Genomic DNA, 27,848 nt, shown 5'->3' with positions numbered 1-27,848 from the left:
CTTATTGAATTTGAAGAAACTCCAAAGTTAGCAAGAACTAAAAAGAGAACTCCAGATTAAGTCATCACTGGGGTACAGGGAAAACAGATGCGGTTAGCACAGGAAATACACATACATTGGAGTTCTGTGACCATTTATTCATGTCAGTACACTGATGACTAATGATGCTGATTCTAAATACAAAGGTAGTTTCATGGATGAAGAGTGCAGTAATGTACTTCAGTTAATTATGAATATGCACGTCCATTGAAGGCCACAGTAAGTGAAGTGTTCCTGTTTCCATGCTCTTATGAACGAATTACCCTTACAGCTGGGAAGGGACATTCTGTATCAGCCACACCATCCTCTATCTGCATAAGAGACAGAAACTTAGCCCAAACTCTAGATGTCAGTTTAAGAACAAAGATATCCTTTGCCAATTTAGAAAACAAAGCCAAATGTGCAATATCTTTGTATGAAAACTAAAAACTAAAAAAAAAAAAAAAAAAAACAAAACAAAAAAAAAAACCAACCCCTGCTTTTCAGAGAGAAGAAACAATTTACAAGGTAACTGAACAGAGCCCCATGTGCAAAGACTGGTTTCACATATCTGCAATTCCCCACTGTTCCATTTGCAAGTTGCATCAATAATTTTGAACAGTTTTGCCTGACAGTTAAAAATGTGCACTGTAATATTTGAAGAGAGTTGTTACTATTTCACTTGACAGCTTCTGTGATAGTTCAGGATCCAGTGCTATTTCTGACACAGCTCATGAAAGAAACAGCAAGCTGAGAAAAGCTCTGTTAGATGGGTGGATTTGCAGGAGTTGTTAACAAAGATCAGATCCTGGATTCAGAACAAAAGCCAACAAGTATCAGCAAGCCCTGATTTTTTTTTTTTTCAAGGCTTTGGATCTTATTAAATATATTTGGGAAAAAACATTAAAAATAGTTCACTGTAAGACATCATACTCTCAGGCAAGAAGTTGTGACCACTGCACTTTTTAAAACACCTTGTGTAGTCTGTGCATCATATACATCATAGGCAATGGGGAAGATCCAATATTGGTGTACACATTAACATACAAGCAGGCACTGATAAATATCACAGGTAAGACTGATACCAAAAAAACCCAAATAACAGTGTATTGATTTGTGTCAATACCACAGCCTAACACAAATGGAAGAAGCCACAAGTAACAGTACAAACTTGTTGCAATTTCAACACATACATCTTAGAAAAAGACAGTGCATATACTCAATCCTAAGATAGTGATGACTGAGATAACTTTACAAAGATCAAGGTACCAGAAGAGGAAGGCACATTAACCTCTGGTTAGACAGTTTTGGCATTATTTGGATGAGTCATAGTGATTTATATACCCTGAGACTGGGAGGCCTTGAAAAGGAAAGGAGACCAGGGGAATGGGCAAATAAAAAGTACAAGTTTAATGAGATTTTAAGATTCAGCACCTGAATTTTCCCTTTTAATAAGGGAATCTAGAAAAGCAGTTCCTAAGAAAACAACATATTGACGCCTACATTTTTGTTCTGAGGTCAAAGAATCAATTTCTAGGACTATAGAGACCTCACACTATGTTGAAAGAGTTTTATACACCCTCTCAGTTTCAGTCCAATGACCAGAATTTGTATACAATCAAGTATTTTACTTGGTGTTTTTTTAGGTACAGAAATGGTCAGGCAGACCAGATTTTCTTAACTCTGCCAACCCTGGCACTCAATTTTAGATCTGTCAGCGCTTTCTTAGATTACAACACTCCCAGCAGGATACTAGAGGGAAAGGCAATTAGAAAACAGCATTTAATTTTAATTGGGAAGATTCCTTTCTGTCAAGACTATTCTTCTTATTAACCAAGTACCACAAATACCACATTAAGAAACCTAGCATCACAAGAAAAAATATATTTCCCAATTGAAATCCTTGAAAATTAACATGAAGAAACAAGAATGACAGGGATATCTACTTGATATCTCTGAAAATGTTTCTGATTAAGCCCTTCCACAAGTACCTCATGAGCAATGAATAAGTATCTCCTCCATATTTTTTAATTCCTCAGGAGTTCTGAGAGCAATACCAAACACTGTTGGACTTTCACCATTTTTCTTGTGCCCCTTGCCCATCCTCAACATGCACCAAAGTGTCCACTTGCTTAAGCAAGGGAGACCATAAACAGGAGATTCCTTCGGACAAGATATGTCTATATTCTTCTTTCCATTCTCCCTTGTCTGCAACATGGACAAATTCCTGGTGTCTGTGCTTCAGAAACTAAGTTACTGAAGGTACTGCAACACTCAGAAATGCATGTTAAGTTGAGGTTCTGGCTGAGGGGTGGCCAGCAAGGCACACAGCAATTTTCACTTGGCTTTAAGCTAGAGAGCATATGCCTGGCTAGCATGAGAGTCCAGGGCTCAGCATGGGCTGGCCAGAGGATCAGCTCCACCTGCATCACACATAGCTCTGCAAGTGTTCTTAGGAACAAGCTCTACCTCAGTTCAGTAATTTAGTCATAACAGCAATTGCAATAGAAGCTAAGAACCTCTCAGACACCTTGGAAAAGTGGGTTTATGGAAAATAAGGTTTTCAGACAACCACAAATAGATCTCAGATCTCCCACCTGGCTGCTGAAAGATGCTGCTGCTTTGCCAAGATGCAGTGACAGACCATCTGTTCTTGGTTTCTTGCAAGCAAAGAAAATAGGTGATCTCCATCAAAGTCTGCTTTATTTCACATCTGCACCAGGTGAGGGATATTAATTCACAAGGTTGGTAAGTGCTTCTCATCTGAGGGGCAGAAATTAAGATACCAAACCACCAGTTGACATAGCTGGATCATAACTTTAATCTGTTAACTCTGCAGCTGTAAGGTATATACAAAGCAAGTGCTCAGATGAAGGAAGAGGATGAAATTCTGGAGAAGAATAACTGAACATAAGTATCTTAAGGATTATGATACAAAAAGCAGTCAAAGACTTAAAATAGAGGCAGCAAATATATCCCCATAATGCAGTTCAGGAGTTCCCCTCATGAAGGAAGTCACAAGTCACCCACAATGTGTATGCAACCTTTGTGGACAAACTGAGCCCAGTAAGATCACTAGGTACTCTTGCTATGATCTTAAAAATGGATCTATGTAGAAAATGAACAACTGAGACTAGGAACAAACACCTATTAACTGTTCTTTGGTAATTTATTCACCTTAGACTAACATCAGCAGCACAGATGAGGAGAACCAAACAAATGGACTCACTTTATCGCAATCCCAGAAAGCGCCCAAGGTGAGCACTACTAATTCTCCCTACCAGACTTGACTGTACAAGGGAGAAAACTGGAGGAATTATCAGAAATAAGATGAAGAGAGTGAGCACCACCCTCATTTCTCTGCTCAAACCAATATTGCAAAGTATCTTCTGCTTCCTTAGGAAGGTCTATCACATAACACCCAATTGTTACTGAGACATTGCTACCCAGTAGAATCTATGTGATTCTATTCTTCACCTCATTCCTGGTAATTCCTCCAGCTTTCTCCCTTGTACATTCAAGTCAGCTAGGAAGAATTGTATTACTAAACTCATAGTTAAGTCATTGGGTTTGATTACCTGTGATTATGAATACTAAAAATTCAATACCCGAAGATACCCAAATTAACATAGTAGTCTACTGAAAAGAGCTGAGTAATAAAATTAACTAGTTCCTACACTCACTGGCAGCACAGAAGATCCCACATGACTGAAAAATTAACAGCAAGAAGAAAAGTCCAAAGGCCTGGTATAATTAAAGTTCTTTTCCCTGCTTCAAGTGCCTAATGTGAGATAAACTAGAGTCTGTTCCCCCCCAGAAATAGACTGCTACTGTGTAATCTTCCCATTAGTGAACTACCTCCCATTAGGGCAACTACCCAGTTCTCTGGTCTGAGCCAGCCTCAAAGGTCTACCCAATTTTTAAAAAAAGTAAATTAAAGGTCTCAAGCATGGCTTGACAAAATGCCAGCAAGACCATTTCTGCTTAACAGAGGTCACTTCTGCAAGTACAATATTGCTACAGTAAAAAACTGGGATGATTTGGGGTGGAGGAGGCAACCCCAAACAGACCATTCAGATGGGCAGGAAAGAGCAAGGGAGGGAACTTGTTAAGAAACATTCAAAAAGACAGCCTGAAAATGCAAATGTCACTGGGTCTCAGCAGAGCACAGCGAGACACAGTGAGCACAACTCAGTCACAAGACTGAATTTCATGTATCGGGGGTATATCTGCTACTTGAACACCGGGGTACACTCAACTTGCCTCCATGAAGAGATGAGAGATACCCTGCTGTACAGTAATTTCTGCACTTCAATTGAAAACCACTGCTTCTCTCATCATGATCCTGGATTTTCACTGATTTCTAAACCAGTATGGCAATAAAATCAATTCAAGTAAGAAAACTTGTATTTTTATTCCATTTCTCCTATGACTTATATTTGGACAGTTGGCATATCACCACCTTTTTCTGCCTCTTTTTCTAACCTTGACTGGACCAAAAGTGGCACATGACCAACAACAAAATATTCTGAAGCTTAACATCTATAATGCTGTATTGCTACAAGCATTTAAAACCACTCAAACAGACTAGAAATTAAGTTATCTCTGGCCCAATTTGTGTTCTTGCAGCACTGTATCTAGTTTGTTCTCAGTTTTTTTGGGGGCTTTTCATACAGCAACAAGGATGGCTCCCTCCCCATAAGAAGTTATCTTTGCAAGAAAGAACCATTAAAGCAGAATACACAGAAGCATATTAAATTTAAGAAATTTTACATCATCGCCCATATTCTTCTAAGAATTGTCCAAAGCTTCCTATGCAGAAAAAAGGTGAGGAAAAGGGCACTCACACTACCAGGTTTTAGGATTACACACTGAGGTATTTGTGGAGATAAGTTGGCAGAGAGGGACACTTTCCAGGGGTGCCAAGGTGACCTCTTCAATAACCTAGATTGCTGACTCTGCAGAAAGATCAGCCTCCATGTTTAGAGGCTAAAGCTTAGTCCATAAAAATAACCTTTTTGCCCCCTCACCCAGACCTGGAATATGCTTCAAATTTATATATCAACATCAGGACTAGGGTTTCCAGATCAGTAGTTTTCCTTTGGCACTGGTGACACTAAACGCCTAACTAGTTGTTTCAGAAGAATTAGAGGACACTCAGAGTCAAGTGTCTAGTTTCTTTAGAGGAAAGGGAATAAAAAGGCACCTCAAACCAAGCCAAACAAAATAACTAACCAGAAATTGTTCCCTGTGACTGTGATCTTACATGGTAGCTGGAGGAATAATCCTAGAAATACACATCCTGCCATACTTCACCAAGATTTGTTTTTCTCTGTATACTTCCACTGTTCAAAACCCCTAAAATAACCAAAGCAGTAAGTTGCCATCACAGAACAACACAGGCACCATTACATGTTTAAAAAAAAATTAACAACTCTAATTAAAATATGAGAGCTACTCCATAGTTTATAATTTCACCATGAACTGATTCAGTTTAAGCATCCAACCCACAAGGGAAGTAGAATTATGAAACACCACAAAATGATCTGTATATGAAGTACCCATGTCAGTGCTTAGTGTGAGTAAATTATTCTTCTGAGACAGGTGCATGTCAAGAGACCACTTATCTTAACAGGATTTTTCACCAGGATGGGAGGGAACTGCATTCCTTGCAGGATTTTCATCCAAGTGCCCACTACCAACCAGAACTTAAGCCCAAGTCTCACTGCTTGGCATTCCTGATGAAGATATAGAGTACAAAGATGAGAGGGACCAAAAAGACACGTGGACTAGCTCTAGGCAATCTCGCAGGAACTGTATATGAGACTAGAGCTACTCTACAGCAGTGGCTGTGATCTCCAGCAGACACAGAAAAACAGAGCATGTCCCAGCTTTGTCATTCTCTGCTTCAGCCAACCTATTTAGCACCAAAGCAGTGAGATATGGGCACACTCTGTTCCACTGGTAACAAGGGCATGGGAAAGGCATTCATCCCAGCAGAGCACAAAGGCGGCAGTAACAAGTCAAGCTTAGTGCCTGACAAAAGGCTAGGAGGAGCACCATTGAATCCTGCATTTTAGGGAGTATCAGGTAAGACCATCACCCTGGAATGTACATGCTTCACGACTGGACTTGAAGGGCATTGGACCTATTCTCCCCACCCAGTCCCACACGAAGTTTGTGGGAGTTTGATTGCAGAAGGCAGCAGGGGATTCGAGGAAAACCTGAGTCTCTCCTACAGCAAGCAAGATGACAACAGATGCTGCTAGTTCAATGTGAGCAAACAGCAAGTTATCTTGCTACATGGAAAGCTTCCAGCTTGCATTAGACAAGTCCAAGATGCACTCTTTAACCTCAAAAAAAAAAACCACCCAATTTATTTATTCCATTGGCATATTAGAGGAGATGGCCAACCAGAACAGCTAAAATGGGAAAAGTTTCCACAACCTGGGACAAAAAGAGGTCCTGGGTTTTAGGCAGCTTATGAAGAACTCATGAACTACCACAGCAGCATACTAAGGAATCTTGACTCATCTGGAAAACTGATAGATTTAGTTCATTTTGAAAGACAAGAACACTCATGTCCCTAGCCCCCATTTCCTCTCAGCACATCTGCAGGCCCTCAGTGTAATGTCATCCCGCAATAGCCACACCACAGAACAGCCTATACAAACTCCAGTTATGCAAGCTGATACCAGGGAGAACCAGAAAAGGAACAGTGGATACATTTTCTTTTGGCACTGCTGAAAACTGCAATTCAAATACAAATGCATTTTTTAAAACTCCTGCACTTTGGGCTTGATGGGCAATACCCCAGGGGAATCTGTCCCTGGGCTCTAATGAATACATATTAAAATGACCATACTCCTCTATGTATAAACAGTGTCATTAGACTTGTACTTTTAAAAAATAAGTTTAACCCAGACTAGGGCCAGACTCTACAGATAAGCTACTATTTTATATCTTACAAATATTTTTAATATTTTTAAATTACAAGTAGTCCTCACTCCAGGTAATGGAATTGACACAAAATATCTGAAGACACAAAGCCCCTAGACTTTCATAGAAAGTCCAGAAGCAACCATGCTATAAGAAAGAAATCCTATGTCACAGCAAAGAGGAGGAGGCACATGGCCAAGACAGCCTAAATGTGGGGCAAGAGTCATTTGGAGTAAATACAATAAAAAAAGGATTTAAAAACCCTTCATATAAAAGATCAAGGAGGTTAAAGCAAAAATAATGGTTCAAAAAGATGTACAAGACCATTGGAAACCAACAGAAAACTCTGTCAAGAAATAACTTGCATTTAAACCAGAAGTCAATGGCATCACACAATTTTGTTTTTAAAATGGTAAAGTGGAAATCTGTGTCAAGATCAGCATTTATGAAGAGTTATCATTAGCTCCAGAGACCAGCATAATTCCCATGAAGTCCTGATGGAAGAGGGCCTCCTGCCACAAAGAGTTTCGTTCCAGATGAGTCGTAGCAGTGGGTATAAACAGCATTTGGGAAGAAATGTATGTCAGAAAAATAATTTCTCCAGGTTTCATCGTGATTCTGTTAAATGAAAGTTTAGATTATTACTGCTGCCAAACAAACCCAAAACCTTGTTTCACAAAAGCAGAAGGTTGTTTCCAGAGTCTAAAAAGGGATCTTCTCTGTTAATATTCCTGAAGCTTCAGACAGATCAATAACAAAGTTGTCCTGAAGCTTTTTCTGGGGACATTGGGGCCAAACATTGGAGGGGGGAGATGAAGGGTAGGGAAGATATCAAGTTTCATTAGTTTTTAAAGTTACATCACAATGATAGAAAGGATAATGGAGAAAAGTTAGACAAAGCCATTAATTGCTTTATGATAACATACAGGAAATTGAACTCAAGTGACTGCCATGGCATTACCTCAGAACGACAGTTTCTAATATTGCACGCAATTAAATCTCTCTTGCTTTGAGTACCACATTAGAGTAGCAAATTTTTAAATGAAAGACAATTCATTCTGTGTTTGAGGTTCTGAAAACTAGAAGTAAGATTACATTAGAAAATATAAAGATATAAAATCTAGTTAATTTATGAATCAGTGCATAAGAAAAGCAGTTAGTATGCCTTACCCATGAACAACCAACCATTCAATACCTTTTCATAAAGCTTTTATAGAGAGCAATACTGCAGCACTTCTTGCTTTTCAAGATTACAGTTATTAGTTACATGACCACTGTTTGACTAGGACACATTTCATATAATAGGTTCCATTACTACAAAAAGTATCAGTGTAAACTCCTGTGCAAAGGGTTTCCTACAACTACAAGCTACTCACCAGCCAACCTTTCCCAGTAGTCAACTTTAAAATTTCACTTCCTCCTAATTTTTGCTTCTGTCCATAGCAGGCATGTGGGTGCTTTTCATCCAGGAACCTCTGGGCTCGGATATCATAAAACAATAGGGAACCTTGCCCCGTTCCCACTGTGATGATGTGCTCGTAGAAGCTCACTGATCGAATACCTGTGAAAAAGAGAAGGGACATACAATGTAGTAAGGAAAATGGATGCTTTGGCTCTGCAGTGATGCTGCTTGATGTCTAAAATTTTCTTTAAGAGGAACTACCTACTAATAGTATTCTCCATAACACACAAGTTCAGACCACACACTGCTATGGAGCAGTGCAGACAAATCTCATTGATGCTATTGAAACTGCAGCTTCAATTGCATATACTACTTCCTTTCTCCTCTGATGCCATCAGACACATTGATGATGTGTAGCAAGAAGCTTAATTCTCAGCAGGCCCCAGCTCTGACAGATAAACAAAGACCATGAGCCATTTAGGATCAAGAGTAGTTTTGTTTTGTTCACAAGCCTCTAAGTGAACACACCATGAGTATGTGGGCAGCAGACAGAGGAAAGAATATCACATTGGTTCCCTCCATAAGCTCACACCCTACCTAGCTATCTGCCAAGATGTGATAATTGACTACGTGAGAAAAATTACTGTCCCAGCTGCTATCAAGTGCATTTTGCTGGTCAAGAGGCTAGCTCTAAGCAAGTATAAGCACTAGTCACTTTGCTGCTAAGACAGATCAGGATTTTAAATAATTTTGAGGCTGTCCCTGCTCAAATAGTCTCATACCAGCACACCTTACTTCATAGTTAGTACTTTTAGCACTTCACCCATCAATAAAAACATACTAAGAATAAAAGCATCACCATGTTACACCAGCACACGGGAAGCTACAAGTTTCCAATCCAAACAAAACATTCTAATACAATTCAGTTATGCCATTAAATTGAGCAAAAGAATACATTTTGTTTTCACAAAATCTTAATTTGAAGCCTCATCTAAATCTAAAGATTCAGATTAAGCTTCCTTCTCTTGGAAATAATTTTGAGATTCTGTATGTAGGAATTTGCAATTTGCAAAATTTCCTGTCATCTCTATTTATTGTGCAAAAGGTTTGTTCTCTATAAGTACTCTAACACAAGCAACTCTTCTGTGCAGATTAAACCCCACCACATCTATGCTTCTCTTTGCTGTACAACATGAAGGCAGGTTATAAACCCTACAGTTTTTTAAGCCCTCTTTAAAGTATCACTGAATTACAGCCTAAACAAGCACTCAAACAGGAAGGGAAAAGAATGAGTTATGCCAGCTACATCCACGTGTCAACTGCTGTCACTGCATCAAGTGGGGTTGAACATTACAAAACTTGTGTGATATACTGGAATACACCCAGCAGTACATGTGACAGCAGACATCCAAGAGGTGTAGATGCAATTTACCCTTCCCCTCTGTACAGAGTCCTAACTAGAAATACATCCTCATTCTTCCACCTCCACAACCTGATGCTACATCCACAGCCACCAGCATCTGTTAAACACACTTAGAACAGGCAAGGTCACATTGTTGTGTTCTAGATATGAGGTGAAGTTTTGGCTTCAGGCTTAATAAGTGGGAAACCACTGTGCAAGTCTCACACCTGCTGAATCTCTAGTTCAGAGAACTACAAATGCATCTGAGCAAGTTGGGATACATCTCTTCCCCTTCATTGTTGTCCCGAAGCAGGTTCTTTCACCTGGTGTGCAAGAAGCCAATTCCCACAGAGTATGTATTTGATTTATTTACAGCTCTGAGCAGAAAGGGGTGCTGGGTTGTAGATCCACAAAACCAGCACACTGAGGCACACAAAGGCCTATTTATAAGGTTACAATGTTAGGCTATTAGCACATCTTACTTAAGTTGCTACTTGCCTAAGTTTCTATTGGCTTATCTTTTCTCTGCTTTCATTTAAAGGCATAGTGTCCCAAGAAATCATGGCACATGCTCGATGAGTAGTGCTTATTTTGTGAGTAGAGGGTGCCTGAGCTAAGGGTGTGTTTTTTATTATTATAATGAGCAAAGTTCATCACTAGGGCAAGTTCTCACCACAGAACCAGTCAAAACCAGGGGTTTGTTGGCTCATCATTAAACATCCTGTATAAGAAAGGTATTATCTTCTTTCTTTTCCTCCCTCTTCAAGGACTTAGTCCATCAATTTTCTGTCTTCTGTATTCCCATGGTTATTGCTTCTATTGCTTAACTGATTTGGATGGAATATGAAAGAGATGGCATATACTTTTCAATGCAATTAATTAATAAAAAGCTATAAAATACAGAACAACTGCGAATCTTTAATAAAAAAACTGAAGGAAAACTGAAGGAATCCATTATGTACCCACTACTAAGTGGATGTTTATAACAGGATTTCAACAACAGCACTTCAAATTGGCTCCTAAGGGGCTAAAGTACCTCAGATTAATAATTCCCATTAAACTCAAAGCATCACCTGTGCCTAGAACTGATCACAGTAAGCTCTTCTACATTCCCACCACCTGTAGGCCTGGACTATTTGGGTCAACAAATTGAGTCTTACTCCTGAGAGGCAGGGAGCTCTACAAATTCCAGAAGGAAATGAAGATGCAGTACTATGTCCTACACAAAGAGTAGACACAGTCTGTGCTGTGCAAGCTCTGTCACCTGCATTAACAATGCTGCCTTCAGGATTATAAAATCACGGGCACACAACATTACTCTGCAGGCTAATCAAGCAGAAAGCAGTCACTCTCACAGATCAAGAACTACAGTCCAGGGCCTGCACTTTCCCATACAGCTGCTAAGAAAAGCAACTCTTACAAGATACACCAAAAAGCATTAGCTACCTTCTCACATAGAACAGACAGGGTTACACTATGTAAAAAACACCCCCAGTTTCAGTCTTACTAAGTGGCATTTCTCTGATCTGCTTTTGTATACAACACTAATGAACTGCAGTTAATATGGACTTACCATGTCCAGCAGTTGCATTTAGAAGCTGAAAGTGCATTTGTCACTGTCTGCTAGGATCTCCTGATCCTGAGATCCCCACAGCAGGACATGTCGGTGGTTTAAAGTCCAGGTTTTTCCCAGCCCCCAGCACCGAAGAAAATGCTGAAGGCCATTTTTCAGGGTTTTCCATGGTTGTTTATTGTTTGTTATCTAAGGAATTTTTCTCTAGCTGACAGCAGTCTGTTCAGCTTGTCGTCCATGGCAGAAAAGCCTCGACTCTGGGCTGGGCTTATCTTTTGAACTACGTATCTAATATTTACAATTATTTTCCAATACACTGCAATTTTCTTACACTGTCTAACTTTGTCCCCATCCAATCCCAGGATCCCAGCATGCCATCCCAACATGGATGGCGTGGAGAAGAAGGAGGAAGAGACATACCATGCCCCAAATCCTCCATGTTAGCTAAGAACCCTCTAATATAAACATTTCTAAAAATTCACTTTTTCTAGCTTCTAACAGTTTAATTTATACTCTACTTATTTTTGTGACTTGTAATTCTTCCTGCAATGTTGGCAAATTTCTCCAGGGACGCAAGTCCAGCCCCCAGGACCCCTGGGCACCATGCCAGGACCTCTGAGACCCTGCCAGGGGGGTCTAGAAGCATTCAGGGAAGCCAGGGGAACACCCTGGACTCCCACATGCATTCAAGTAACACTTCAAAGCACTTAAAAGTCAACTCAGATTTTAGTCTGTAAATCAATAAACAACCTACTTTATAGAGGTGTTGCAGCACTCCAAGTCCCAGTGAGATCAACAGAAAGTTGAAACACTCAGTATCTTGAAAATTAATATTACTTAAGTGCCTCTACTGATGCCTCAAGTTTTAGCTTTTATATTTTTCAGATTCTATACTGTCTTAGTATGTGACTCTGAACTTTATATAAAATGTTAGCAAGTTCTCTTCACAGTTTAGTTAGACAAAACAATCCTTTTCCAACCTGAAAACCAGAGACACCATTGCATCTTCAAGCCCAAAAAGTGTAAACAATAGCAAATTGAAAAGAAAAATCTAAGAAGATGAGACTTCATAACCTGAAGCTGTAATTAGATAATTAACTCCAATATATAAATAAACCAAAACTTATGAAAGTATAAAAACTCATAATCAGTCATCCATCTTGCATCCATCTTGAGTTGAACCGTGGCTGTGCTCTTGTACTGCCCTAAGTATATCCTTTGAAAGCCTTTAAATAAATACTTACTTTATTCCTTTAACATTGTCTAGCCTCTGTTCCAGGTCAGCCTCTCAAGGCATCACCACCACCACCACACACACACACACACACACACAAAACCTACGATGCAGAATAAAAAACAGTATTGAACAAAGGCTTTCTCTAGACATGAAAAAACACCCCAGAGATACTCCCTACACATAGGTCATCCCTTCAGCAGGGATGATCACATAATTCAAGACAGAAGTTTTTAGCCACCAGTCACCACTGGACACCACACTCCAGTGTCCTAGTATTTCTTCCCTATGATACTGAAGGGTGTCAGTGTCAGGACCTTCACAGAGCCCTTACTGACAGTGGGTCAAGACAAGGGGTGTTGCTGGTAAGATGTTCAAGTGACAAACACAAGCTGGTAAATTACCTTTTCTCATATTATAGAAACTTCTGTGTCTGAAAGAAGCAGACCCTGACATTTATCTAGACAGCACTGTTCAAAGTCCAGTAATCACATACATAAAAATTTCTTAATGCTTGCCTACATGCATTTTTTTTATAAACTTGCCCAATGAAGAGATGAATGCCTAGAGGCAAGTTAAATAAGGACTGCAACTTATTACTCTGGGATTAATATGGTTTCAAATGGGCATCACAGCACAGTGCCTTCTCATGATTGAAAATAAAGGGTATGGGAAGAAGCTTATGGGACTATGTACCCTGCAAACCCTCAGGCTTGACCCAGATGTAAGGTTCAATTTGACATACTACATTCACATCAGAAAAGGAAAACAGCACTAAAATCTGCAAACTTTTATTTTAAGAGTAAGCTTTTCTATATCTAAAGCAAATAAATACACACTGACAATTAAGCGTCTCACTCATGACTTTAAAATTGCAAAGTAAGCATTCACTCACAGCACTGACTCCCAATATGATAGGACAGAGCAGACAACATGGTTTTCTTTCTGTCCCCAGAGAAAAATGAGAGAATAGACAGTATTAATAGCTGTACAAAGACTGGATTTGCTTTGAAATGAAGTAAAACAGAAGAGGACACAGTAAAAAATAAGCAGAAGGAAAATGCACAGTGAAGTCCAGTAATACATAAAATGCATACTTTTAAAAGTTCAGTAATATTTGGATGGTGTGCAATTTAGTTGATCATAAAAACACTGATGTTGTCTTTCATTAGATTTCAGAGTTGCTTTTACATTTGGTTTGTTGGTTGCTCAAGGAATAATGTCATAAAAGCAAAACCTATATATGCTATAAATAATTTAGTCTATCACATGAAAAAACCTTTGTATTTATTGGAAGTTTATTTACTAAAGTCTTAAAAGCTACTTCTGCAAGCAAACCATTTGAAGCACCCTTTGACAAGTTTCTTACCACTGCCTCGTTCTTTGGAACAGACGGATTTAACATTGTGAGAAGGCTGCCTTGGATCCAGAAAGGAGACATGTGCCTGTGATCCTACTGCATACACTGACCACTCCTGACCATAAGCCAAACACACATTCTCCCTGCAGTATGGCAACTTTGTGGAAAGTAACTAGAAACAAAGGAAAGACAAATCAACACATTATGAAAAGAGAGTAAGTAAAACACTAATAATTAATTCTGTAAACTATGTTCAAGGAAGTTGCAGTGAAAAACACCAAAATACAGCTAAAAATAAGTTCATCACAACAATAGAAGTTTAAGAGAAAAGCAACCTGACCCAGAGAAAAAACAACCCCTGAATATTAGATGCCTTATCTGAACAAAACTGAGATGATAAAGGCTGAACCATGTATTATGCAAAGAACAATGGACATTTTGGCATATTGTTTTATATCTTTCTAAGCTGCTATTTCTTCAGCAGGTGTACACAGACATCATCTCAGCTGAAAAAGCTTACTTCATACAGTAGTATAGATATTTGTGGGTTTGATCTACAATTACACTTATTTAAGTGCAACTTCCTTTATGAAGGCTACTAACTAAATATCAATCATACTCTTTTATGGAACAGTTCACTTCAGCTCACCCAGAACTGGCAGAAAGTTAAGAGCACCACTCACCCTTAAAAATAAGGTGAGTAGGAAGTTTCTTTCCCCAAGTTCTAATTCTTAGGACATTGTATTTTACTGAAAGATTTGTGTTTGTCATGGTTTAGGAATGGTATTCCTCAATTTAGTGTTCCCACTGAATCACCCCAGATCACGCACTGCTTTCTCACTTCCCCCCCATCTCTCCCTGCAGCAGGATGAAGAGGAGAATTGGAGGCAAAAAAAAGGTAAAGGTCACAGGTTATGATAAGAACAATTTACTAGAAACAGCAACGAAATAAGAAAATGAACAGTAACAACAACAATACTAAAAGCAGAGTGTACAAGACAGGTGAACGATTCACACATGATTGCTCACTACATGGAATCCAGCACCACACAACCATACACCCCAGAAAAAACAAAAAAATTCCACCCCCCTCTGTCCCCTCTGCCCATGCCATGAGGTGGGTCTGGGCTGTGCCACTCCCAGCTGCTGCAAAAATTAACCCTGTCCCAGAGGGAACCAGGACATTATCTAACCCTTATTCTATACCATCTAAATCACACTCAGATCCTACACCTTCAAAAAAAAAAAAAAAATACACACACACACAAGCATGGGTACCATTCCCTTAGTCAATGGCTGTCCATTCAAAATGTCTTCCAAGACAGGAGGGCTGGTGTTCTGTCAGCTGGTTGCTGCTTCAGGAGCTCATGACTGGTGTATCTGGAGCAATCGATCCTCATTGTCCATGGTAGTTATGGCACACAGTGTCAGTGGCATTCAGCAACCAATATTAAACAATTCAACATTACAGGCTGTTCTTACCCAAAAATCAAATCCCCTTGAAGGGGTTCCCCCATCCCTTTGCATTATACACCAAATGCACCCAGGTCCTTGAGCAAAACCAATCTCACAGATGGATTTGCCTTTCCTTGAGGCAGGACTGGTCCAAACTGTTTTCCCCAACACATTTCTCATATGCACCACAGGGACTTTATCCCTTTCTATGCTATGTGAAGGTTTTGATAGGGCAGAGCCAGCTTTATTGGTAGAGCCACTAGAGTTAACTAACCAGGTGGACTTCACTAAATGTGTATACCAATGTTTGAAAAGCCAACTTCTATCTGAGCAGCAATGTCTTGCCACAATTCAGCAGAACAGATGAGTTTCTCTCTACACTGCCAATTGGTCTTTTTTCGTTGGTCCAGCCACTCCCACAGAGCATTTGCTACCATGAGTCAGTATAAAGGCAGAGTGCTGACTACTTCTTTCATTCAGCAATGCCTAAAGCCAGTTGGACAACTTTCAGCTCTGCAACCTGACTTGATCCAACTTGTCCCTTGGTAGCTTCTGTGACTTGCCATGTAGGACTCCATACAGCTGCTTTCCATGTTTGATGGATTCCTACGATACAGCAGAAACCATTGGTAAAGAGACTGCATTGCTTTTCATTTTCTGATATCTGATTATATGATGGGGCCTCCTCAGCATGTCACCTTCTCCTCCTCTTCTGAAGGTAGTCTGAAATTTTTGCCTTCAGAAGAGTTTGTGATGACTTCTGAAGAGTTTGTGATGACTTCCAAGATCCCTGGGTGACTGCAGTTTCCTATTCGAGCTCATTGTGTGATCAGAGCAATCCACTTGCTCCACATGCCACCAGTGGCATGATGTGGAACGAGGGACTTTTCCTTTGAACATCCAGCCCAGCACTGGCAAAAGCTTGTTGTTGTTCAGAACCCCACTGGAAATCATTTTTCTTCCAGGTCATGCAATAGAGAGGGTTTACAATCAATCTGACTGTAATCTGGAATATGCATTCTCCAAAAACCCACAGTGCCTAGGAAAGCCTGTGTTTCCTTTTTGCTGGTTGTTGGGGACATAGCTGCTATTTTGCTTATCATTTTTGTTGCAAGCTGATATTGTCCTCTTGCCATTTTACTCCTAAAAGCTAAATTTCCTGGGCAAGTCCCTTGACCTTACTTTGCTTTATGGCAAAACGTGCTTTCAGGAGGATCCAGATTATCTTCTTCCCTTTCTCAAAAACTTCCTCTGCTGTGTTGCCCCATATGATTATGTCATCAATGTATTGCAAGCGTTCTGGAGTCTCACCCTTTTCCAATGCAGCCTGGATCAGTCCATGGCAAAGAGTGGGGCTGTGCTTTCACCCCTGGGGCACATGGTTCCAGGTGTACTGGATGCCCCTCCAGGTAAAAGCAAACTGGGGTCTGCACTCTGCTGCCAAAGGAATGGAGAAAAATGCATTGGCAATGTCAATGGTGGCATGCCACCTTGTTGCCTTGGTCTCCAGCTCGTACTGGAGTTCCATCATGGCTGGCACAGCAGCGCTCAGTGATGGCATGACATAGTTCAGGCCACGATTATCCATTGTCAGTCTGCATTCTCTCTTGTACTTACATACTGGACATATGGGGCTATTAAAAGGTAAATGGGTCTTGCTGACCACTCCCTACCTTTCCAGTTCACTAATCATCTTGTGGATGGGGGTCACAGAATCCCAGTTGGTACAGTATTGTCAACAGTGCACTGTTGTGACCGCAATCAGTACCTGTTGTTCTTCGACCCTCAGCAGTCCTATAACAGAAGGATCCTCTGAGAGACCAGGCAAGGTATTCAGCTGCCTAATTTCCTCTGTCTTCACAGCAGCTATCCCAAAAACCCAGCAATGTCCTTTTGGGTCCTTGAAATACCTTCTCCTGAGGTAATCTATGCCAAGGATACACAGGACCTCTGTGCCAGTCACAATGATGTGTTTTTGCCATTAATTCCCAGCCAGGCTCAGTTCAGCTTCCAGTACAGTCAGGTGTTGGGATCCCCCTGTCACCCCAGAAATAGAGATGGATTCTGCTGCTACATATCTCAATGGCATCAGAGTACATTGTGCACCAGTGTAAATTAAAGCATTGTACTCTTGTGGGTCTGATGTGCCAGGCCATTAGATCCACATAGTCCAGTAGATCTGATTATCCCTTTCCTTCACTGGGCTGGAGGCAGGGCCCCTCTAGTTTTGGTCATGGTACTCGTTGCTTACTTCTTATAAATAGGACCAACCACATGTCCCTTCAAGAGGTTTGGAAGTAACATCATCACCTTCCATTCTGTCTGAGGACACTGCCCACTGGAAACTGGAGCCAAATTTTCCTTGAACAATTTCCTGTGGTGGTTGTTCTTCCTCTCAACTCACATATTCATGGCTCCTAGGGTAGAGATGGGTTTTCCATCCCACTTCCTCATGTCCTCTCTGTGGTCATGCAGGTAAAACCACAGGTTTTACACTTTGTGGTGTATTCTGCCTCTCTCTTGAGCAGGGGCGATTGCTCTTAATAGCACAGACTCTGGCCTATACTGTCACGGCACAGGACGTTTCCTCTTTAAACTGCTTTCCAGCTGTTCTTGGACAGCTGAGATGAAGGCCCACAGGGAGGAAGAGAGACTTTCCTCATTTTTCTAGAGTTGAGCAACCAAATTATCCACTGTTTGTTCTTCTGTCCATGACATTGTCACTGTAAGGCTAGGAAGCGGTAAAAGAATACAGCAACATGACTCCTTCCAAGTAGCAAGAAGAAGTGATTTACTGAAAAGCCATGGCATATATATAGGATAGATTGTGAAAAAAAAAGTAGAAAAGACTCATTGATCCAAGAAGGCAACACCTCTTTGAAAAGATGCTTTCTGCAAAATATCACGAGACACTCACACGTCTCGGTGATCAACACCAGCTGTTTATCTGTGTTGTTCTTTCTTCCTTTCCCTTGTTTTGTCTCTGAGAAAGATCTCCAGCCTGGGAAAAGTCCGGGCTGAAGCTGAGAAAGACAACAGCCTGGGAAAAATCCAGGCTGAATTTTCCCACGAGCCTTCAGCAGTGTCCGCATGACATCACTGCCAATGAGTTGGCATATGGCAATGGTGTGCTCCATAGGAACTTCCACCACATGGGTTGTGTGCCCTAGACTTCATCTGGATCTACAGGGGACTGCTTGTTATTTGAATATAGAGTACCTCCAGCACAGTTAATTCTCTCAGGGCTAATTCTCTCAAGTACTGGATACCTTGCTCCATGGTGTTCCACTTGTTTTGGTACACTGATAGATCCTCCTTGAAGATACCTTTTCCTCACACTTGACAGGAGTCACCTCCAGAGGCTGAGGATTTCTGTCCTTTTCCCAATGCTGTTGTCAATGGCTGCATCCCTGGACAGGGATCCCAGTTGCTTGGCTTCATTATCCTCTAATTTCCAACTGTGGGTTGTGATATCCCAGCATCGGAGCAGCCAGGTCACCAAGGGCTCACCCTACTGATGGCTGAAATCTTTTCATATATCTCGCAGCTCACATGGGGATAGGGATTGGGTGATTCTCTCTGTCCCTGCTTCTTCCTCCTGTTCTGAGGGCCCTACTTCCTCTTCATCCCTCACTATGTAAACTGATTTGGCGTTGCATTTCTTTTTCTGTATAGGTATGACTGCTACTGACACGTTGTTCCTCTGGTTCAGTTGCAGTTTGAGTGGCCATGGTGGCAGTTGCTCTGCTTTCCTCCTTCTCCCCCTGAGGGTGCTGTCTAGTGACGAGCAGTATCTAGCAAAGAGTAGCCAGGGCCCAGCACATTGCATTAATTTGTGTCTCTCTAGAATCGCCACAGTATTTTCCTTTCAGATATTCTGCCACTTTATCAGGGTCCTGTTCAGGGGTGAACTTCCAAACCATTGGAGGACAAAAGTCCTCTGAAACCGTCCCATTTTCTCCCACGTTCCATGCCACTCATGACTATCCACCCTCAGGGAAGATCTCTGAATGACCATCCTAGAAGTCTCTTTCATAATTCTAAACATGGTGTGGATGGCACTGAGTAGACATAGCAACAAGAACATGCACCTTCCTTAACATCCAAAGGAAATTCAAATTTCTCACAAGCAGTTGTAACAAACCTGAAGGAGGAAAAGAGTGTGAAAAGCTGGGGGAAATCATCGTCCCCTGTTCTCCCTACAGACTGGGTACAGTTATTAATGAATTCCCAGAGGTAGCACCCAAGCCAAATGCAGGAGATCAGCACTCAAGACACATCCCAAATGACCCTCATTGCCCTTGATGTTATCATGTCATAAATTGATATCCCACAGTACAGCAATAAAGTAATCCCGATCCCTCTCCCTGCTCTGAAAAAGAGCACCATGAGGAGCACATAGGGGAACATATACAAGGTTAGGTACCATAACCATGTGAACAGACCAAGCAATGTTGTGACCAGTGGCTATGTACCTAATACAAATGCTTAGATCAAATTTGTTTCCAACCCGCTCTGGTCAGATCTGTTGTTATCTCAATGTTTCGTGCCTCACATTGGGTGCCAAATTGACTGTCATAGTTTAGGAATGGTATTTCCCAATTTAGTGTTCCCATTGAATCACCTCAGGTCATGCACTGCTCACTGCTTCCCCCTTTGATGGGATGGGGAGGAGAACTGGAGGCAAAAAAATGGTGAAGATCATGGGTTGAGATAAGAACAATTTACTAGAAACAGCAATGATATTAAAAAAAACAAACAAGAACAATACTGATAGCAGTATGTACAAGACAAGCAAATGATTCACATGTGATTACTCACTATGCAGAACCTGGCATCACCCAACCATGTACCCCAGCAAAACTGGAAAAATGCCATGCCCCTCCATCCCCTCTGCACTTGGTGTGAGGTGGTATTTAATAATCCCAGGGTACAGGTTGTGCCCCTCCTGGTTGCTGCAAAAATTAACCCTGTCTTGGCCAGAACCAGGATTGTTTTACAAACACTGCTGCTCTTTCTTCAAGCATTTATAGGAAATAAAGAATAGTGAACATCCTTCAATGCAAAGCAATATTTTAAGTTTTACACCAACAGAAAAGCACCTTTGATAGTGTGTGCTCTGCTTTCCATAGATGAAAATACCCATCCAAGGAAACAGCTCCCAGTTCCTATTATGAAAAAAAAAAAAAAAGAGTAAGAGTTAGTTTCTGTATTATAGATGTCCTTGAAAACTCACACTCCAGGTTGCTTCTCCAGTATATTTGATTTAGATTACTCTTTTTTTTCAAATACATATGGACAGTTTTAGGACTACTCAGCAGTCTTGCTTATCTTACTGACCTTGTTCTTATTGTTGAAAGCCAGTGCTCGGACTTTGCAGTTGTCAGGATTGGTGTTCTCCTTAGGAATATCCTTCAGAGCCCTGTGTGTTATGTGGGCATAGACAGGAACTTGAGAGATGTTATGCCTGGCATCACTTTTGGACAATATATCCTCTGTGACTTCCCAGAGACCCATTGAACCATCCCGGGAACCTGAATAAGTAGTCCATAACAGCATTTCACATATACATAATTCCCCTTTTTTAAAAATTAACTGCAATAAACAACGAGGTCTTAAAGAAAGAAAGGATACTTTATTTAATCTAGCTGAACACACTGTTGATGCCTATATATTAATTATTATTAACAAAATCATGATTTTACTGAGCTGTTAAGTTCATAGCATTGTGAACTTATTGTCAACTGGTTTGTCTACATGGTTTCCAAGCAGCTAGATCATCTAATCTGTTTTCAAACTGATTAGGATGCATCAAAAAACCACCATCCTGTACAACAATCACCATTAGAGATTCACATGTAGAATAAACTCAGAGGCAATTGAATAGCCTATGTGTTTAGCCTGAGCCTGGTTTACCAAGGCCAAGATTGACAGTCTGTTAAATCAATACAAAAACCTACAAGAAAACTCAGTTGGGTTTATACCAATTCTAGATAGTTTGATTTCTGACAGTATGTTTATGGATATGTACACACACTTTAGTGAACTGATAAGAAACATATATTTAAAACCACAATTTGCACCGATTTAAATCAAACCTATTGTTAATTCAACTCATTCAACCTCTTGTTTAAAGAATGCAACACAGGAACCAAGGCCAAACAAGTAAAAACTCATTTTATTTTTCTGCCGAATTAGAAGATAATTATACAAAATATGAATCAGTAAGAGCAACAATACTGGATGAAGAAAGGTAAATGTCTTTGATTCAAAGATCAATACAGGCTTAAACCAAGGTCCTATACCCATCCCTTCTGGTCTTTAGGCAACTCACTTCCATTTAAGTCAGCTCTGATAGATTTGACATGTACCTCCATTTCTTCCCTACACAATGTGACTTAATGGGTTTTTTTAATGCAGATATTTGGGTTAGGTAATTACAAGGATCAACTCAATGATTAGCTATTGTTTTTTTAATATTACTGAATTATCAATGGAAGCATTTGATTTTTATATGAGACTGTTAAGATTTTCTGTCACCTACAGTTTGACACCTCCTTGTATGGAATACTAAACCCTCTCAGCACAGAAAGACAGTAAACTAATACATTACTTCAATAGCATATTGCTGCTTTTACCCAAGGTAAGTAATACTTTATGAAGTTACACTGATTATCCAACTACAGTGACTAAAAAGTCAGTAATTGACCTTTTCTATTACAACTTTTTGTATTAGTTCCCATAGTGTGTGCCTATATATATGTACACATATACACACACACACAACTTTACTGATAGCTTGATAAAACAGAGTTTTCATTAATCAGTCTTTCATAGGATTTCAGGAAACCACTACTGTTCAGCTGTATTCAAAGTTATTAACTGACAACCAATACCCCTCTTGAAATTATTCTGGTGTAGAATCCTTCCCTTGAACTTACCGTGTTTAGACATCCTCTCATGGCAACACCTACTGTAAAGACAGCAGTATTCCCTCTAATACTATTAAAAAAAAAAAAGTACAATCTAGACCAGGGCTCTACAAATTAAAAAAAAAAAATTAAAAAAGCAAAGTGCTGTACTAAGACCAAGAATGGTTTAAATAGGAAAAGTAGTTCCAAATGGTTTCAAATCCCTTCTAAAGGTGCTTCCTTAAGACCTATCAAGTGCTGTACATCAGTATAAAATTCTGGGAAAAAAAATAAAAATTAACATTACCAGAAACAGCCATAGTATCACTTATCCATGCAATTGAAAATATCCAGTCCTTATGTCCATCCTAAAAGAAAATAAAAATTAAAAAAGAAGACAGATTTTCTGTGCCATTCTATTCTGCAGTGGTCTCAAGGCAGACAAAAAAATATCAAAGTCAAGAATACTTAAGTGCAAACTCAGAAAGACAGACCTATACTAAAACCATATAAATAATATTCTACTATCGAGCTGTATCAGTATAAGTAACTAACAGTAATTTTAACTTTTATTGAGTTTGACATGTATAGAGAGCAATTAGGCGATAGAAAATCAGATTTCTGACCAAGGACAAATTAATCTCAGTTCTAAGGACTGATTTTTTCCATTTTGAAAGCAGTGTTCTTTACTTCTATAAAGTAGCTGCATACTTTTATTTCCTCAAACGCACATCCCTAAAAAGAAAACAAAAAATTATGTTTAAAATATTCTACCTACAGATTACTTTTTTGAGAATCTTTTACTCAGCAGGTGAGAAGCCTGTATATTAAAAAAAGACCATAAGAATCTAGTTCTGTTTGAAAAGCTGCAGAGTCACAGTGGCACACGAATAACAAGTCATGTAAATTTTCAGTCGAACCTTTCTGCAGCTGGTTATCTGCTACTGCAGAAATTCTGACCCGAGCTCTGCTGTTGTAGTTAACATCTATGCAAAGTCCCGAATCAAAAAGGAAAAATAAGACTGAAGTGCTTACAGGACACCACTATACCCATTTCAGCCATTTTCTTTTTAAGATTGGCTGTTTTAAAAAGGCCTCATGATGTTTCAAAAATAACAACAGTACCAAAGTCTATCAAACTGCCACAAACCACTGGGTTAGAACTACTCCTCAAAGCCAAGTTCCACCTGTGAAATAATATATATATAAGCTGCACTGGAGAAGGGAAAGCCTTGAATCATCTTTATAACTTCTCAAATGAGCTTTTTCACTAAAGCTAAGTTTCAGAGATCATCATCACCCAAATTAGACTTTAACAGTTAATATTTTGCTACATTTTCAATGCTTGCTTAAAAGTAATCTGAAGTACACCTGAATGAGGGTAAGAAAGAAGAAATATGACTTAGAACCCTGAGAATCCTCTCATATATTTATGTACTCATTCATATTTAAGATATCTTGTCAAAAAAGACAACTTGATCAGGAATATTTTCAAGCTTTCAGAAATTCACTCTCTACTACAAAACCCCCAAATCCTAAACTTCCTCTGACTTTACACACTTCAAAGTAGTAATTCTTAGGACAGAATAAACTTTCCCCAAATACTCCCACTTACATCTCCCACACACACAGGATCAAGTGTAGGCAGACGGTAAATTGCAAGACTGTTGGGGTTGTCTCCACCTGTGGCCAGAAAGGTCCTTGAGGGGTTGAGCTCAATGGCATGAATGCCACATCCCTGCTGGTTCACCATGCCAGTGTCACGATCTTTCAGAATAGGAATCTTGGTAATTTGACCAGTCTGGACATCTATTACAAATAACTGGGGAGAAAAAAACAGATACAAGTCATTATCACACAGATAAGAAAACCAAGATGGTCAAATATCCCCCCTATTTTGAACCAACATTCTTTTAAATGTAGAATCAACAAATGCTGCAAATAGGGTTGAAAAATGCATCCATTCCTTCTTAAAACAGCTAAATTAAATAACTGTGGGTTTTACTTTAATCACCCATCGTTTTGTCTAGGATAACGTTAACTTCCTTCTTAGTAGCTGGTACTGGTGTCCAGTTCTGGGCCCCTGAGTTTAGGAAAGATGTCGAGATGCTTGAGTGTGTCCAGACAAGGGCAACAAGGCTGGTGAGGGGCTTGGAATACAAACCCTGTGAGGAATGGCTGAGGGAGCTGGAGTTGTTTAACTTGGAGAAAAGGAGACTCAGGTGTGACCTTATCACTCTCTACAACTTCCTGAAAAGTGGTTGTAGTCAGGTGGACTTGGTCTCTTTCTCCAAGCAGCAACTGATTGAACGAGAGGACACAGTCTTAAGCTGCGCCAAAGGAAATTAAAGTCCGATATTAGGAAAAAGTTTTTTACAGAAAGAGTAATCAGGAACTGGAATTGTCTGCCCGGGGAGGTGGTGGAGTCACCATCCCTGGATGTGTTTAAAAACGACTGGATGTGGTACTCGGTGCCAGGGTCTAGTTGAGGTGTTAGGGCATGGGTTAGACCCGATGATCTTGAAGGTCTCTTCCAACCTAGTGATTCTGTGATTCTGTACAGTCCTGTATTTTGGATTTAGTACAAGAAAAATTTGATAACACACTGATGTTTAGTTGTTGCTGATAGTGCTTACTTTAAATCAAGGACTTCTCAGTTTTCCATTCTGCATTAGTAAGCAGGTGCACAAGAGGCTGTGAGGGAACATAGCCAGGACAGTTAACCCAAACTGGCCAAAGGGATATTCCATAACATAGAACGTCATGCTCAGTATATAAAGCAGGGGATTGGGATTGGTTGGGAGCTGCCAATCACTGTCGAGGGATGGGTTTGGCATGGGTCAGTGGGTGGTAAGCAACTGTACTGTACATCACTTCTGTTTTCTTGGATTTTATTTCTTTTTTCCTATTATAACAAGAATATCTTACTTTATTTCAATTACTAAACTGTTCTTATCTTAACCCACAGGTTTTACATTTTTTCCATCTTTCCTCCCTATCCATCCAGGGAAGAGGAGTGGGGGGAAGTGACTGAACAGCTGTGTGGTACTTAGCTGCCAGGTGGGGTTAAACCACAACAGCCCATTTTGGCCACCCAAAATGAGGCTCAGAAGGTTGAGACAATGACAGATCTGACCAGAGCATGTTAAAACAAATTTCTTATAAGCATTTATTATATTAGTTTAATAGTCATGGGTCACAATGTTGATTTCTTTACTCTCACAGTTGTTGCACTTGTTCTCAGAGTTGCGTTGTGTGACACTTGTTATAGACGACAATATAATATTGGCTTTCTAATTCATAGATTAGGTTTTCGCATTGCAAGTATTTTGATATGGTACAATTTATACTTACTTTTAACTGCTTTTGTATAGTATAATCTATCGTCTTATGTATACACTGTATAGTTTATATGAATAGTAGTGTGATAAATATATTATATTGTAGGCTTTAGCAAAATGTTAAAATAGAGACTAAAATACCTCTAGGTAACCAACTTAGAGAATGGTGTAAAGCAATTATTTTTCTTACATCTGCAAACTGGCCTCTCCAAGTGATATCAGTGACAGAAACTAGAGCATAAGCATCTGGGAAGGATTTATTGACTCCTCGCTATCAGGAAGTATGAAACAACAGGATGGAAACACAGGAAGAAATAAAATATATTGACCTAATCTACAGAATGTCCTGCAGACAAGTCAGAGGCTAAAACCAAACAAGAGAGTTCTTGGAACATCAAAAACTCAGAGGAATGTTTAAATAATGCATAAACTCATGAATATGCATGTATCCCCAGCAATGTAACAATATAAAGAATGGTGTTTTACACTGACGATGTATTCTTTGGCTATTCACCAAAAACACCCCAGCACTGGATATCTTTTTTGTCCCTGGTTTTATCCTTTATTAAACTTTTAAAATTCTAAATGATGAACTTTGTTTTTCACATTATGTGTTGGTTTCACGTGCTTGGGGGGAGGGTTGGCTTCCCCTCAGGGAAAGCTCCACTTGGCCCGGGAATGGAGGGGGCTGTCCTACTTCCTGGGGCTTCTCCTGTGAGCTGCTGGCACCAAGCAGAGAGCTGATTTAATGATGGACAGCTCGGGAAACCAATTAAAAGTTATTTTGCTTTCACAAATAACAGTGGATGAAGTCCTGGTGGGTCTTTCGGTTTCCAGCCTCCAGAGGAATGGGGATCCCCGGCCGGAGACCCAGCCTGGCACCGGTTCTGCGGGAAGCCCTTACTCCAGCCCCGGCTTGGCTCGGCAGGGCCGCATGGCCCCCCCCCCCAGCATCGGCCGCATGTTTTCTTCTTAACGATCTGGATACAATTTTAACTTCTTAATGCCTGGATAAGATTCTTGATCTCCTGAGCTCCCCTGAATGAGAAGGAATAAAGCATGGAGTCCACAGAAGTCAGTGGAATGAAGATAAAGTTCCTGATGGGAAGAGATTGAAAAGATGCAACTGATAAGTAGCTGAAAGCCTTTTTTGTGGGGCTATGAGGGCATTGTGACTTCACTAAAATTCCTTTTAACTGTGAAATATACTTGGGGAGGATGAGTGCTTGAGTTGAACACTTTCCTTGCCTCGAGAAATTGAGCTCTCTGTTTTGGGAATGGAATATGAACAGACACATGTGATAGAGAAGATGATGAAGATGATTTTGTTTTTCAGCAGCCTGCCTTTAAAAGTAGTACCCCAAGTATGCATCGTAACCCATAACACGGCTCTGGAAGGACTGTGGGAATGGGAGGAAAATTCATTGTTTGTAAGTCCCCGGCAAATGCAGACTGAAGGTGAAGACACCCCCTAAGTCTAAAGTGTAATGAATAAGGAACCTTTTGTTTGCCTGATAGACTTTAGAGAGGATATCGCCAGGACTTGGGAGGCTGGGATGTCGTCAATTGTTTTGCTGTTTTGCTTTACTTGCAAGGATGCTGTTAATTATTTTGCTTTGCTTGTCTGATAGACCTTGAGAGTGAGCCAAGATGTCTCTAATTGTTTTGCTTTGCTTGCCAAGATACTGTTATTTTCACTTTGCTTGCGTTAATCACATATCGCTTTAAGTGCCAGTAAGGGTCAGCAAGACAAGGTTGAGGAAGACTACTCACCTTCATCCCTCGACCACCAGAAGGCAGAAGAAGACCCCCTAGTAACTGGAGGAGCGTGCGCAGAACTACTAGAGGAGGGGCATGTAACCCGAGGAGCATGCGTAGAACTGCTAGAGGAGGGACGTGTAACCCGGAAACTGATCAACTTAAATGGAACGAACAAAGAGGGGCCGGGGCGGCAGTTGTCGGAGCGAGGACTCCCCTGTCGCCCAGCGCTGCGGACTTTTGCTGATGATGACTTTTTGACAGATGATGGGGTTGTGCTTCCACCCCTGGGACAGTCAGTTCCAGGTGTACTGCACACCCCTCCAGGTGAAAGCAAACTGAGGCCTGCAGTCTGCTGCCAAAGGAATGGAGAAAAATGCATTTGCAATGTCAATGGTGGCATACCACCTTGCTGCCTTGGACTCCAGCTTGTACTGGACTTCCAGCATGTCCGG

The 27,848-nt window shown here is 40.3% G+C and overlaps 1 protein-coding gene across 1 annotated transcript in view; it reads right to left on the bottom strand.

The window, feature by feature from the left end:
• Positions 1–1,100: 1,100 nt before the first annotated feature.
• The window catches only part of LOC306816721 (DDB1- and CUL4-associated factor 12-like), a 36,267-nt gene continuing 9,519 nt past the window's right edge, over positions 1,101–27,848 (bottom strand). Inside the window, exons 3-9 of the mRNA XM_079333156.1 lie at positions 23,910–24,116; positions 22,602–22,662; positions 20,724–20,917; positions 20,486–20,551; positions 13,938–14,100; positions 8,334–8,518; positions 1,101–7,575 (exon numbers count right to left, since the gene is read on the bottom strand). Of these exons, the coding sequence (XP_079189282.1) occupies positions 7,417–7,575; positions 8,334–8,518; positions 13,938–14,100; positions 20,486–20,551; positions 20,724–20,917; positions 22,602–22,662; positions 23,910–24,116 (1,035 nt within the window). The 3' untranslated portion in view covers positions 1,101–7,416. The remainder of the gene's footprint in view (positions 7,576–8,333; positions 8,519–13,937; positions 14,101–20,485; positions 20,552–20,723; positions 20,918–22,601; positions 22,663–23,909; positions 24,117–27,848) is intronic.

This window comes from Erithacus rubecula (assembly GCF_903797595.1).
Source record: "Erithacus rubecula genome assembly, contig: SUPER_W_unloc_7, whole genome shotgun sequence".
Classification (NCBI taxonomy): Eukaryota; Metazoa; Chordata; class Aves; order Passeriformes; family Muscicapidae; genus Erithacus; species Erithacus rubecula.
Note: the sequence above shows the minus strand (reverse complement) of the source record. Positions and strands in the feature narration are given on the sequence as shown.